This window comes from Sus scrofa, chromosome 4, assembly GCF_054392235.1.
Source record: "Sus scrofa isolate SSC_HxYL_T2T_F1_AM1 chromosome 4, Sscrofa_HxYL_maternal_Yorkshire_Landrace_v2.0, whole genome shotgun sequence".
NCBI classification, from domain to species: domain Eukaryota; kingdom Metazoa; phylum Chordata; class Mammalia; order Artiodactyla; family Suidae; genus Sus; species Sus scrofa.
The window spans coordinates 36001042-36016592 of record NC_139386.1 but is presented as its reverse complement, the minus strand read 5'-3'; the positions used below and the strand labels follow the sequence as shown (position 1 = coordinate 36016592).

General features: G+C 38.6%; 2 protein-coding genes across 6 annotated transcripts in view; both read right to left on the bottom strand.

Annotated features, from left to right (window-relative positions):
- The window catches only part of RNF19A (ring finger protein 19A, RBR E3 ubiquitin protein ligase), a 1069816-nt gene that overhangs the window by 731308 nt on the left and 322957 nt on the right, over positions 1-15551 (bottom strand). The gene's annotated exons all lie outside the window — the stretch shown is intronic.
- YWHAZ (tyrosine 3-monooxygenase/tryptophan 5-monooxygenase activation protein zeta) overlaps positions 1-15551 on the bottom strand; it is a 33022-nt gene that overhangs the window by 16869 nt on the left and 602 nt on the right. For 3 of the 5 annotated variants that reach the window (XR_014842874.1, XM_005662949.3, XM_021088757.2), the window contains exon 2: positions 12888-13192. Coding sequence is in view for 4 of the 5 variants with exons in the window: in XM_005662949.3 (XP_005663006.1) it covers positions 12888-13181 (294 nt within the window). In the remaining variant the exon portion in view is untranslated. 5 annotated transcript variants of the gene reach the window in all.

Below are 15551 nucleotides of genomic sequence, written 5' to 3'. Positions count from 1 at the left end.
TTCCTGGCCTCACTCAATGGGTTAAGGATCCAGCACTGCCTGTGAGCTGTGCTGTAGGTCGCAGACACGGCTCAGATCCCAAGTTTCTACGGCTGTGGTAGGCTGTGGTATAGGCCAGCGGCTACAGCTCCAACTGAACCCCTAGCCTGGGAACCTCCACATGCCACAGGTGCAGCCCTAAAACAACAACAAAAGAAAAAAAAAAAAAAAAATATATATATATATGTATATATTATACACATACGTAAAAGGCAAGGACTGAAAAACTGATCTAGATTAAAGGAGAGTAAGACATGATAATGAAATGCAAGTTATGATCCTGGATTGAATTCTGAGCCAGCATGAGACAATTATAGTGGTATAATATGCGATTAAGTCCTATTAGTTTATGTTACCCATTATTTTATTAACTTAATGATTTTGATAATTATACTATAGTTACACATGTTAAATTAGGGGAATCAAGTAAAGAATATATGGGAAATTCTTCATATTATTTTTCCACTAAATTTTAAATTATTCCAAAATAAGAAGTTAAAAAATAAGTAATTGGTTAGAAAGGCAGTTTAACTACCCTATGTAGAAAGGACTATTTTCCCTTTTGGTTACTTAATATTACAATTATTATATAAAAATAAGTTTTAAAGAAAACTCCTTTTTAATGAAGTGGTCATTACTACTGAGTTTTGCTCTTCACCCTTATTTTCATTTCGTGCTCATATTCTTTTTTCAAATTTCTTTATTGGGTTGGTAAAACCTGTACTTAGGAGAAAAATGGTACAAAGACAAGTGATTTATAAATAAAAATATGGGGGGTAGACAGGAGATTCTCACTTTGTTTTAGAGAATATTCCACCAATTGGTCATATTGTTAAATTTAATTTCCATTCAGATAAATATACATTAAAAAGTCATCAAGCAATGAGTAAATAGTCCCAGAATATCAAAACAAAAGACTCAACCTCCAATGAGACATCTAGGGACTGCAATGTGAAAACATAGCTGGGTAATAGTCCCCCTTTGACTTGAGCGCACCAAATATGTGCAAGGGAAAGATGAAGCCTCCATAACCCATTCCTATTTCAGACTGTACCTCCGTGGCCTTCTTCCATGAGCAGAGCAAAGGAAAAGAGGTTTGGATGTCGGTGTTACGTTTTCATACCAATCAGGGACAAACAATGCCAATAGCTAAGAGGAAAAGGTGCCAAGAACCTGAAGCACAAGGCCTTCAAGTACGATTCTCGTTATATTCATTTAAGTATAGAACCCTAAAATATAGTCTAAAACTAAAGCCATCACTTTTAATGAATTAACAAGAGATAATGGCATTTATCTCCACTAAGAAACATTTCTAACTTCTCTAACGTCCAATTCATTAAACAATTTGGATAAATGAAACTCCAATGCAACAAGAATTTGGGCAGTCCTTGCAAATTAAATGCAACAGGATCTTTCCTAGATTTTAAAACAAACAGGCATACAGCTCAAGCAACTGGACGAAGTCTTATCTTGCTTCAACTTCTTGATCTGTGAACACGAAAAAGCTAGAATAAATGCGTCTGCAAACCTAAAATCTAATGATCCCATAAAACTCCTAATTCATTTTATTATTCAATTAAAAAGCTCAAAAGCCCCAAAAATGTCATGTTAAATAATATTCTCAATATGAAATGTAATTCAAATTCTACAGCACAAAGCAGAAGTTCAGATTTCTGGTCTTGCACAATTCCCCTGAGATGAGAGGATCTCCCCAAACTTTCACTTGATTCTGTAGAGTCACTGAGACTTGACTTATTCCTAGAGCTCTCAGAATTCTAAAAAGAAAACAGCTATTTTCTTTCCAGCAGAGACCCACCAGTTTGGAAATCAGTCTCTTACTCCCTCTTGTGGCTGGAATGATCTCCTTTCTTTCAACTGTAACTTTTCCAGTTGCTTCCAACCAACCAATTAGAAAAGCTCTCCACCAAAAATGCTAATGGTTAGGTAGCGTCAAGAACTAATTTGTTAAGTATCTGCAGATTTTTAGACTTTCTTTCTGTGCACTCACCTTTTTATGCAAAGTTGACATAAGAGAGTAAAATTTTAGTGTTCTATGAACGACAAAGTCAAATAGATATGAAAGGACAGAGCTTAATTTCAAGGATGGAATCAGAAGATTTTAACTAAAAGCATTTGCTTTCTTATTTTTTTAAGGGCCACGCCCGCAGCATGTGGACATTGCCAGGTTAGGGGTCCAATTGGAGCTACAGCTGTCAGCTTACGCCACAGCCACAACAGATCAAAGCCACATCTGCGGCCTACACCACAGCTCACGGCAATGCAGATCCTTAACCCACAGGGCGAGGCCTGGGATCAAACCCACAATCTCATAGTTCTTAGATTCGTTTCCACTGTGCCAGAATGAGAACTCCTGCATTTTCTATTAAGAAATAGATGGCAAATCTGCACCTTTTAACTTTTAAAATATCAACAAGGAATTTGATGAAGCAAAGATTATTATCCCCGGTATTAAAACCAACCTAAAGTTTCATTTTTATTTCTGTTAAAAGCCAGAGTAGGTGGCTCCCTGATTTTTGCCAAAAATGAAACAAAAGATAATAATCACACAAAAACTCAAGGCTGATCAAAAGCCTGGAGTGTTCTAAAAAAATTTTTTTTTTCTTTTTGAAAAATCAACTGAGAGAACGGGCTAACAATAAGTGAGACTAAAAAACTAAGTTAAATCAGGTTCAGAAAATTGCTTGCCTCTGGATCTTTAATGCTAGTTAGATCATCCCTAGGAGAATTAATAACTATTCTGAAAATAATTTTGAATCACCCCATTCACAAGGTACCTCCTAAAAATTAAAAGCAAAATGGTGAAAAGTACTAAAAAGAACTTATTGAGCATTGATTGACAACTGCTAAAACTGTCTGACACTCTTGGGGACTTTCCTTCTTTCCTCCCCCAGAGCCCCCTTTCAGAGTTGGCATCAGTGTTGACCTAGACAAGCTTCTCACAACCAAGGAAGGCCCCACTTCTCAGTATTTCCATCACCAACTTTTTTTGGTTTTAGGTGTTTTTTAAACTTGCACATGCACACTGTATATTATGTATAATACCCTCGCAGGCAGATTTTATCTGATACATTATTTGGCCATGCCTGCAGTATGTAATGTGGAAGTTCCCAGGCCAGGAATTGAACCTACGCCACAACAGTAAGCCAAGCCACAACCGTGACAATGCCAGATCCTTAAGCCAATGAGCCACAGAAAGGAACTCCTATCAGTCCTTTTTTTTTTTTTTTTTTTTGTCTTTTTAGGGCTGCACCCTGGGCATAGGAGGTTCCCAGGCCAGGGGTCCAACTGGAGCTGTATCCCCCGCCATCTGCACCAGGATCCAAGCCACGTCTGTGACCTAACCACAGCTCATGGCAATGCCAGATCCTTAACCCACTGAGCAAGGCCAGGGATTGAACCCGCATTCTCATGGATGCTAGTCGGGTTCTTTAACCATTGAGACACGAGAGGAACTCGTATCAGCCTCTTTTTAAAAAGAAGGTTGAAAACTAGCTCTTCTTGATTTGATAGACACACAGTACTTTCTAGGTTGTTGAAGTTTTTTTTTAAAGAGCAGAGAAGCCTTTTATATTTATTATGTCTCTCTTTATAGTATAATATATCAGGTAATCAATAAATATTAAAGTTAAAGCAGTTTATTAAACTTCTCTTAAATTTAATCTAAAATAAACCAAGCCACATGTGATAATACAGAAGCATAAAAGAAGATAAGCAGTATATTTGCTATTTAAAATCACCATGAGGATGTATTAACTCTATACAATAAACATCCTAGAGGCAGATGTTACTATTATCATTCTCGTTTTGAAGACGTGGAAATGAGAGTCATAGAGATGCAGTAACTTGCCCAAAGTCATAGAATGAATAAAAAATTCAAATCCCCAAAGTCTACATAGTCTGCACCAGGTTATTTCACCCCTTTAAAGTAAGCCGGCACACATTTTAGTTTACTTTTATAAATATTACTTAAGGTTGTTCTTCAAGTCTTATTTCTATAAATTCAATTAAAGTAACAGTCTGCTGATAATTCTATTAGATGGAAACTACCAAAGGAGAAGCAAAAGACTGGAAAAGTCATTACTGTTACCAAAGAGCATGGATATGTCTTATTTCCAAACACCTTCTAAACAGAGTAGTAAAATACTCATCCAATTACTGAATTGAGAACCCGCTTGTTCTAAGTACAACAAGATCTAAGTCTGCCTACGTAAAACACTGTCCCTAACTGTCAATTTCCCAGAATCACATTTTAAAGGTAATGTGTTTTGAGTAGGATCTTCATCAAGTGGCCTTGGATTACATGTGATCCAAGTATTCCTTTGAAACTCTGGGCAATGGTGTTTAATATATGTTGGGTTTTTTTTTTTTTTTTTTTTTGGTCTTTTTGTCTTTCCTAGGGCCGCTCCCGCGGGATATGGAGGTTCCCAGGCTAGCAGTCGAATCACTGTAGCCACTGGCCTATGCCAGAGCCAGAGCAACATGGGATCCGAGCTGCGTCTGCAACCTACGCCATAGCTCACGGCAATGCCAGATCCTTAACGCACTGAGCAAGGCCAGGGATTGAACCCGCAACCTCATGGTTTCTAGTCGCATTCGTTAACCAAAGCACCACAACGGGAACTCCAGTATGTTTTAAGAAGCAAAAGAAATTATGACCTGATAATTCATGACTCTTGCATCAACAGAAGTAGGTCTTTCTCAGGAAAGCATTTGTATTTAATCACTCAGATGAGAAACATTCAACTTACCACTCACTGGGTTCCTTGATAATATTGCTAATTTTAAAAAACTCCTAGATCCCAAAACTTGCTTGAAAGATGGTCTTTAATCTCCATTAAAGAAAACATTTCTAACTTCTCTAATGATGTCCAACTCACCAGGCAATTCAAATAAATGAAATCCCAATATAACAAAATTGGGTACTACTTAAAAATTTAAATAGTATCTTTCCTAGATTTTAAAACAATGAACATGTATACAGGTCAACCCACTGGACAAAGTCTACTTATCTCTACAGATTAACATTTCACTGACTGTCAAGTTCTTACTTTGCCATCTAACCTATGGCTAATACTGTTGTAAACGTATTTTTATTTGGAGAAGGGAAGAAAGGTCACAATAAATTCTGTCAGGGAGTTCCTGTGGTGGCTCATGGGTAACTGGATCCCAAAACTTGCTTAAAAGATGTTCTTTATCTTTCAAGCAAGATAAGATGTTCTTTATCAAGTATCCATGAGGATGCTGATTCAAACTCTGGCCTAGCTAAGTCAATTAAGGCTCTGGGGTGGCCACGGTTCAGATCTGGCATTGTGACTGTGGTGTAGGCTAGCAGCTACAGCTGCAATTCGACCCCTAGCCTGGGAACTTCCAGATGCTTTTCGGGTGCTGCCTTAAAAAGATGCCCCCCTCCCCAAATTCTGTCAAAAGAAGCTCAAAAAAAAAGTTTTACATGCTGAAACCTTGTAGTAATCTATTCCAATATAAATAGTGCCATACAACAGGACCATACTGGTAATAAGTCAGCTATAATCCTCCATGCATTTTTGCCCCCAAGATCCACACTTTTGCTAAAGAATGGCAACAGAAAACAATTAGTGAAGTCTGCCAAGTTCTAAGAGTATTTTATACTACCATTACTTCTTATGTCACTTTATACCTTACCAGCAAATGCAAAGCTGTATCAATGACAAACGACAACTGCTACTGCACAGCATTTTTTGCAGATACAAATTTTTCATCATTACAGGGACTTACTCACTAGAGAACAAATGAAGAATGACCTTTGCAAAGAAATGTACTTATTAGTACAATGGGAACTGATAAGAATGTGGAGTCTAAGCATGCCATTTCTCCCAAGTCAAATCCAAATTTGCACCACCTAAATATTAAGCATATCGTATTCCTTCAGGTACTTTACAAATTAAATACCACAAACACCATTTTTTTTTCTTTAAGGGGAATGAAAGAACAGAGCTAATCCTCTAAAGTTCAAAGACAACTTGGACCTCAAGATTAAAGTAAGTTATAAATCAGAGTAATAAAGCAGAAAACCCTCAGGCCAAAAAGATGGGAATTAGCAATGGCTGTGTCAGGGACAGTGAGAAGACCAAACTAGAGGCCAGAGGCTTTGTATAAGGTGTTTTGGCAAAAATTAAGCAAGTGGACAGAAGGAAAGCACTGTTTTATAAAAAGTTAAGCTGGAAAAAGAACAGTAAAGATAGCAAGTCCAAGTGAATGATCACCAGCAGCAGGAAAAAGTTTGTAATTTAGCTTCTGCACATGAAATTTAGGTCACCTTCCTACCATTATGCTTCTTAACAAGAGAGTAAGGGACAGAACTACTACTAGTACAATGGAAACGGCAAATAATCCTGGGTACTACCCATGGGAGTGTATCCTACAAACGGGTATCAACATAAATGTAAAGGATTGAAAACCAACAATCTAGGCAACACAGCAGTAACAACCTGCAATCAGAAAATAAAGTAAAAGTTGAGTCCAAGATGTCATTTTGATCAAGTCTAGAAACTGTGCTAGAAATTAGGTAGTCAGAAAGGACAGGAAGTTTCAAAAGGAAGATGAACTCTTGCCTGGAGCATACTGAAACTGCTAGCAATTCTAAATCCCCTAAAGAGCAGTGTTTATTCCCAATGTAAAACCATAATACATCAAGAGGTATGAGAACCAGGATGAAATCACAATAGGGATACTTCAGGATTCTAGAGAAAAAATTCAAAGGCCTATTAGAATTTCAACAGACTACATTGTTTTTAACTTAGGTGACATCAGAACACCCATAATTTTGACTTTTAAAAAATTTCTCATACACACACACACTTCAATATAAATGCATTTGTCATTACCTATTTTGGAATAAAAAACTTGTGGTCAAACTAATCTAAATGGTCCAATAACATCTAATTCAATATAAACTATTTCCTGTACTGGGCTCCCTTTATGGGGTAGAACTACTCATCATGTATGAAAATAGGTATTATAAACATGGGGGAAAACAAACAAACAAACAAACCAAAGCCTTTCATGGGTTGAAGCCCTATTCCAAAAAAAACCCAAGGTTAATGTATAAACACACTATGATGGAGGGCACTGAGAATCTATTTTGTTATTAGTCCAAAGAACAGGACCAGATTATCAGAAATCAAATATTCAAAAAAAAAGGTCAAATCGAAAGCTCTTATTTTCTTATAAAGAATTACTTTTGCAAGTCTATCAACCTACCTTGTAAGAGGCAAAATATGCCTTTGCTTGAAATTTTTCTATGGCCATTAAAGTCCCTCATTCCTTACTTTATCATGTAGTAGACCCTTCATGACCCCTCTCTCTTCTAGTCTTGTCTCTTACAAAATTATTGGAAAAGGCTTTTACATGAGGCAATGTTCCCACATAACGTTGATAGAATGATCTAGAATGCAACAACTCTTACAGAACCATCACTTAATTTGCTGGATTAACCAAATACCACTTAACTGATAGACTGGCTTGATGCTAGGCCTTTCATGCCTAGGTAAACATCAATGAAGACCATGACTTGAGGCTAAATAAGGCTATTCTCTGGAATCCCCTTCAGCTTCTATTAGTAATTATCCTTATTAAGAATCCCATTATTTGTTCTCAAAACTATGCCATTATACTGCCTATAATTAAAATATGTTACTTGTGTTGTGAAATACAAGTATGAAAAGAAGTGCTCCTATGAAAATTAAGTTGAATGCTTTAGAATGACTAGTTTTCAAAGGAGAGTCACAGACGTTTTCTGGTGGCTCAAAGTTAAGGATCCTGCGTTGACGCTGCTGTGCTCAGTCACTAATGTGACATGAGTTCAATCCCGGCATAGGAAGTTCCACGTGCCATATGCACAGCCAATTAAAAAAAGGGAGAGTCACGCATACACAAACCCATCACTTGGATCACTAAACTGAAAGATTAGAAAAATTGCACATTTCTAGAATTCTGAACTGAATGCTCTTCAAGCTTTTAAATTCTCACTCTACTATACACACTCTAACCACATTTTACAAAGGATGCATTTACTTCAGAGGTGGTTAGCAAATTATTTCCAAACTGTAGATACATGCACAAAGAAAAGGTCTTAGCAATGGGCACCAGCAACGGGCAAAAATGAACATACACAACCATTTGAAGAGAAGATTAATGTTTAAAACAAGGATGAACAGACACTTGAACTACTTTTCCATTTACTTACTAGAATCTTCTACTGTACCACTACTGAGGTATTACCAATAAGATTTCTTCACTAATAAAGTTGGGTGTTTTTAAAAGAGAAAATGAAAAGCAAAATTACCTTTGGTAAGCTATTACAACGCTAAGGTAGCTTATCTTCTCCTGCCCCCACCTTTCTAATTCAAATGCCTCTGCTAGGGCTGAATACAATCTCTTCCTCTTCCCTGAGTGGATCAGAATTGGCTCATTAGTTCATAAGTGCACATGTTCCTCCTACACGTTGAGATTTTACTTTGGTTTTTCACATTAATGCCAATTTCAAATCCTTTGACATCTTCTTCTTAGTTCACTATTATCTATCTTCATAGCTCATCTAATCACTAACATCTCCAAGTTATCGTATCTCTTCCTAGAATAGGCATGAAGGACTCAATTCTCACTTAAATATTGCTATGCTGAAAACAAGGTAGGTAACCTGCTGCTCTTTTTGCCCCTCCCACCCCTCGGGCCCTGTGCAGTCTCGCCTGCATGTGTAAATTCCCAAGACACAGCAGTGACAATGCCAGATTCTTAATCTGCTAGGCTACCAGGGAACTCCTAACCTGTTGCTCTTGATCAAGTTTTGGTTATTCTTCCCTTTCCTATTAAGCATCAAACACCTGCCTTTCCATCCTTTGTTCCTTTACTTTCTTTCATTCTACTTCATATACCTCAGACTTCACAACTGTACAAAATACCCTCACCATGTGCAATACAAAGGGTTATCATGAAAGCTCTTTTTAAAAGACTACTAAATTTTATTACCAAAAAGACTGTTCAATATACTTCTTCCTGGAATGCAGTTACTATCTACCACATCACATAAGGTCTTTGGACTTCATAAACATGTAATTATGTACTTGAACATAACACTGCAAAATTCTTTCGAGAAGCCCTTATTCCAATAAATCACTACCTAGTGATTTTCAAGTTAAAATTCCATACACAGTAGTTTTTAAAAGCCAAGACACATATTAATATATTAAGGGTAGGAAGGACCCCAAAGCTGCCTAGTTTCCTAGCATGCTCCTGCTTAACGGCAGTTCTCTGAGCTGGCAGTGCCCAGCAACCACACCTTAAAAATGTAGACAAGCCCCCCAAAAAAGGTAGAGAAGCATAATCAAGTGGGACTCAGTCAAGTTAACTGAATCATGGAACTACTGCTGTCAACTGCTATAAATGGCAGTCTCATGATTTTACTGATTTGCGTCCTAATTAGTAAGGACAAGAAGCAATTCTTAATCTTATACAGTGGTTTTCAAATTTTTAAATGAAACCTTTGAAAATCTGCTGGCCAGTATGGATCCTCGGCCCCAGAAAAATATATAATTTTTAAGGATCATTAAATCCCATTCTTGGACTCTTGAGTGAAGAGCCCTCTATATCATTACGGGCAGGTTTGTACTGTAGTCAGTGCCTCAAACAGAAGCCCAAAGCTGAGATAAATGGGAGCTAAGAGCTTTACCTGATTTTCATTCTCCACAACAATACCATTCCCTTTTAACTGAGCTCAGTTTTCTCAGGAATGAGTGGTTTTTCTTTAGGCCACTTGGCTACTCAATGGTAAAAAGTTGGTCTGACTCAAAACCCGGAGCTCTTTTTCCACCACTACATTCTTCTCTGAGTTCAAATTAGGTTCAATCTAGTATGCATTTCCTCATTTTGTTTTCCATTTTTTCACATTCAAGACAAAAGTACCCAATTTTTGGCTTATCATGGTTTAGGCAGAAGGTGTTAGGCACCACTAGTGTTGAGTCCCTCTCTCACTAACAAGAGAAATCTCATCTAAGCAGTAGAAAAGGCAGACTGCATTAGTTCATGTACTGCAATCTCAAATTAACAAGGCAAGGAAAAGAAGAAATGCAAATTATTCTGCATAAAGGCAAGTCCATATTGTGAAGAATTTATCAGTAACCATCTCCACAATAATGCTCTACGACTCTTTATAAAATAGCATGGTCCCTGCTCTTTCTCTGCTTAGTAAATGTTATAAATTAAACACTTGCTAAATGCACATAACCACAATGGCAGTAACCTATAATGGACTAAAGAGCACTTCAGAAAAACTTTGAACTGTGAGGGTTAGCTCCCATCATTAACACAGAGAATTTTTTTTTAGCCAATATAATATACAGGTACTCAATAGAACAATGAAGTCAGATTTATCACTGATGCCACCAGCCAATACCATTAACTCTAAAAGGGGATTACCTGCTTATTTTCTTCAAAATCAAAAAAGTAATAAAAAATATTTTTATCGTGTAATAAGATATTGAGATATGATTAAGCACACTAATTATCAAGTAATCAGTTCAAAGAATTTTTTCTCTAGGAGAAATATCATTTCTGTTATGTTTTATTTCTTCCATTTTACTAAAAAGGGGAAAGGAGATTTTTAAGCAAGATGTTTCCAGTCTACATGACCTGTTTGAAAAAAGACAGGAAAAAGAAGCCTACTTGTAAAGAATCACAGTATCTGTAAATATCAAATTTTCCCAAGTTGAAACAGAAAAGGCCTTGGAAAATTAGCAGTGCTGCTGACCTACTTCTTTTATCTTCTTTTCCAAAAGGAGCCTTTTCCCTCATTTACTTAACAAATACTTGAGTATCTACTATATGTTAGGAGATAATGAACCACGTGAAGATCCCTAACAGCTTTACTTTTGAAAACCAAGGCTGGATGGAAAAGCTTCTTTAGAATTCTCTTAGCCTTCTGCATAAAGGAATTAAACTTCCACTTATCTATACTTGGAAATTTAATGTAGACTTTGTGAGAAGCCAGTGGTATTCTGAAAAACAATGCCAGGGACCACTATTAAAACACCTTAATAATCATGATCGACAGGGAGAAACTATTTAGAGATTAACCCAGTTCTTTTCACCCATTGATCCTATGCAGTATTTTTTTTTCCCCTCTTGATAAGGAAACCAAAGGGAAGTTAAAACAGCTACAGTCTTTTCCTAGGAAAATCCTCAAAACAATGGGAGTTTTTATACTTTTTGTGTGGAAAACATGCAAATACCTACCTGGAATCACAAATAAGCTTGTTAGTAGAGGGTAACTGTTACCACACCTTCTTTTATTCTTAAAGCTGACATTTATCTTAGGGAAATTATAACAAACTCTTTGAAATCAAAGTAAAAATTATTTAATCTATCAGGTTTTAATAACTGGGGGAAAAACAGTAGCATGAACAAAACTGATTAGCATGTACACAGGTATTAACCAGTAAACAGAGCAAGATGGGGAAAGTCCAACACTTTTTTTTTAATTACAGAAAAACATGGTATTCTCAAATTTTAAACATTCTTATTACATTCTTAAGCAAACCATAAGACCAACATTTGTCATTTAGCCTCAATAAAAGCATGGAACTCCCTTTTCATGTTAGAAATAAATGATAGCTATCAGTGTAAAGATTTCAAGTTAGTTATCAAAACCAAACTACACACAAAAGATACCACATGAAGACTGTGAGGCCATGTTAAGATAACTGTCCTTTAAAAGAGAGCCTAAAGAAAATTAACATTTGAGAAAAATATTCAATTTAGGAACTGAAGCTATTCCATTAATGTAAAAGAATACCACTACAACTGTACCAAACCCCAAACCCACAACAGCAGAAATAATTCTGTACTGCTCATTACAGCAGTTCTTCCATGAACAACGATCAAATAATAAGTAGTGCAGCTGGATTTTCAGAGAAATTGGGATACTGTATACAAGAGCGCTGCCATAATGAGACCCAATGTATAACCTAAAGTCCTACAATATAAGGGTAATCATTTAGTAAAACCCACTTTAAGTGCAAAAATGCCTGGTTCATTAAAAAGGGAAAGTATTAGCATATATAGGATGTTATATGCTAAATGGTCGATCTTCTACCAGTTTATCCTCAGATTGAAACTCTTCTGAAATAGAAAGTTACCATTTTTAAGAAAATGTTAAAACAGCCAAAATGTAATGTTCAATTTTTCTAAGGTATTTAAAAAAGCAGCCATTCAACACAGTAGGGACTGAATACTTAAAATACTTCTTGAGTGAACCTGGAAAATAAAGCTTGAGATAATCTTTTATTGTGGTTGTCAATGTTCAAAGATGACTTTCAACACTTAAAAGCAGGAAGAAAGAAAAGCAACTGCTAAGCCAGTTTTCACCATGGCTGACTCACTACATTAACATTATAGTGGCTAGCTCAGGGAAGGCTACAATGTCTCCCATTACATCTTACATAAAACAAGACATATAAAATTCCTGCAGTGTATTTTTTACTTTTAAGAAAATCAGCCATAGAACTACCACAAATACTCTAACCACAACTGAAAAATACTATTATCTTCTCCATTAGAAAAAAAATACACTGGCAGTCTATGTGAAATGATTGATAATCATCATTGCATTTATTTTATACCAACTTAATTTAACCACTACTGTTTTAACATCTTTTAGTAAAGATATTCTGGAAGACTTGGAAATCTAGAACACCCCTTTTTTAAAAGGAAAAGAAAAACCAAAAAAAGAAAAAGTTGACAGTAACATAACTGATATTCACTATAGATGCTAGACTGAATGGTTGGATTCTCACCAGTACATCATTGCAGATATCTCTTAGCTCGGTCTCAATTTTCTCTCGGTATTCTCGAGCCATCTGCTGTTTTTTCTCAGCACCTTCCGTCTTTTGCTCAATACTTGAGACGACCCTCCAAGATGACCTACGGGCTCCTACAACATTTTTATAAGCAACTGAGAGAAGATTCCTCTCCTCATTGGATAATTCAGCTCCTTGCTCAGTTACAGACTTCATACAGGCTGCCATGTCATCATATCGCTCAGCCTGCTCGGCCAGTTTGGCCTTCTGCACCAGCTCATTTTTATCCATGACTGGATGTTCTGCAGGAGAGAAAAAGTAGCATTTAGATATTTTTTCCATTAAAACAATCAGACTCAACTTTAATTCTCTTGTAAATAAGCTGTGTTAACACCCCAAACCTAATTACCTATGGAAGATTCTTCACATGAGGAATTTAATGCAGCCTCACAAAAGGATGTTCAGAATGAGAAAAAAAATTGATATACTCAGCATGCAGATGGTCATTTATAGCCATTAACAACAGTTTTGCTTTAGCAAAACTAAAGCAGCTTTGCCTCATCTTTGTTCAGAAGATCCTAATTTCACATAAGGTCAAAGCACATTTGACCAAGAGCCTTGAAAACCAACCTTTATCTTACTTGGTCAAAATTTCCACTCAGTTTCCATTATCACTAAGTAATCCAAAATCAAGGAGCTTATCTTTAGTGAAGACACCACTTACAAAAACATTACTTTCTGTCATACTTGTGCACGATTCATGTCAGTTTAATTTAATTCATGTCCTTTTAGTTTAATAGTTACTCTTATCAGGAGCATTTAAATTTACCACCCCTACCACAAGTCCACTGATCTTTGCAAATTTGTCACCTGATGACAGCATGCCAATTCTCTAGGAGAAATGACCAAATTTCTTGTTTAAGATATTCTCAATATTAACCCACCACCAAGGATCAAGACCAAAGTGGCCCTAAGGGTTCATTTACCTGTACCTTCTTATATGCACAGTCTTAAAAAAAAAAAGGATATATATATATATCTCCATGAGTCCCGGAACTTCAGTTCTATCTGTGAGCTCTAAATTATGCATAGTAAGTGCTTCCAGTGTGACCAGTGTTTCTGATGTCCTTGTTCAGTTTAAATGATGAATTACTGCACTGTTTCTAGCAGTCAAAATTCAATTGAATACATTACTACTCACGCTTCCCTTCCTAATTCTTTCTCTCATTTTAAAGCTCCCTTGACTTTTCAATTTACCCCCGTTATAGTCTTCCTTAAGATATCCTTTTGAAGAGTCGTAAAACAGCAAAGACACTAAACCATACAGTGATCCCAGAGGGTACACAATTTTAAAGAAAAATGTACAGCCTGAGTGTGGAAGAGAAGAGCTACTGTCACTCACTACGGGAATTGACTCCTTTTACCTTCCCAGGGAAATGCCACAATACTTGGGGGGCGGGGGGGTAACACCCCACAAATCCGAACAGGTCCCCACGTATTTAAACAAGTACTTAGCTAGCTTGAATGGGAAGTATATACTGCTTCAGTGTGAAAACCAAAATTGTGATCGCATAACCCTCCAACCCCCTCCCTTCTCGAAATTACTAATGCGTCCCCTAGGACCTAAAAAATGCTCTCAGGCTAATGCTCCTTCTAATGAAAACTATCTAAAACCAGTACAAAGGTTTCTCTCCTCACCCCCTCGGGTACAAGGGGAAGTGGATTAGGTTTCTCATAGAATAACCAGTGCTCCAATGACTCGCCGCACCCATTTAACCCTTAACGGACGTAAGCCGTCGAGATGAGTAAAACAAAATCCGGCCGACTGTGACTTTAAGGTGCAAACCCTTCTGTCCGCGCCATCCGCAACCCCCTCCTTGGCTCCGCCCAAGCTGGTGCCTCCGCTCAGTCCCCGAGTCTCCCTCTTTGTCATGGCGGATCTGTGTCAAGGAGCCCAACCTACTGCCGAGTGTTAATTCCCCCACCAGAGCCGGAGGGAGGAGCCGCGCGCCCCCGCCCGAGCCGGGGAGGGGGAGCTACCCGCCCGCGCCGGGGGCACGGACGCCAGCACCGCCCGCAGAAGCGGAACCACGACGGGCCGGCCGCGGACACACCCCACTCTCCCACCGGCGTCCGTCCGCCCGCCACCGGACACCGCGGGGGCTCATTTAATCTGCAGGGGACCCGACAGCTGCGGCAGGTGGGGGAGGGGGCGAGCCACACCCAGGCGAGCCGGGCCACCGCCGGCTGTTACGCTTCGGCTCACCCGCCCTGCAGAGTGGGGTCCGCGGCTACACACGCAAGCAGAGGTGTTCTAGCCCCCGCGGAAGGCGAGCTAGACGCGCGGCCCACCGTCTGCCCCATCCTCATCCCTACCCCTACCTGGGCTCCGAGCCCCTTCTCCGCCCAGCGAGAGAAAGCCATCCCCATCCCCCACCCCGCCAGGAACATTCAGGTTCTCCCCCCAGCGGAACCCAGGAAATTCGGCTCTAGGTCGCAGGCGAGCCCCACCCGGGACACCACTCGCCAGAGTCTACCTGGCGGGCGCTTCCGGGCCTCCGAGGATCGGTGCCTGGGCGGCCCTCCCGCCGCGCCCCGACTCGGGTGGGGGAGGGCTGGGTGCCGCCGCCGCAGCGCGGGGCGCGGAGGCTGCGCCGAGTA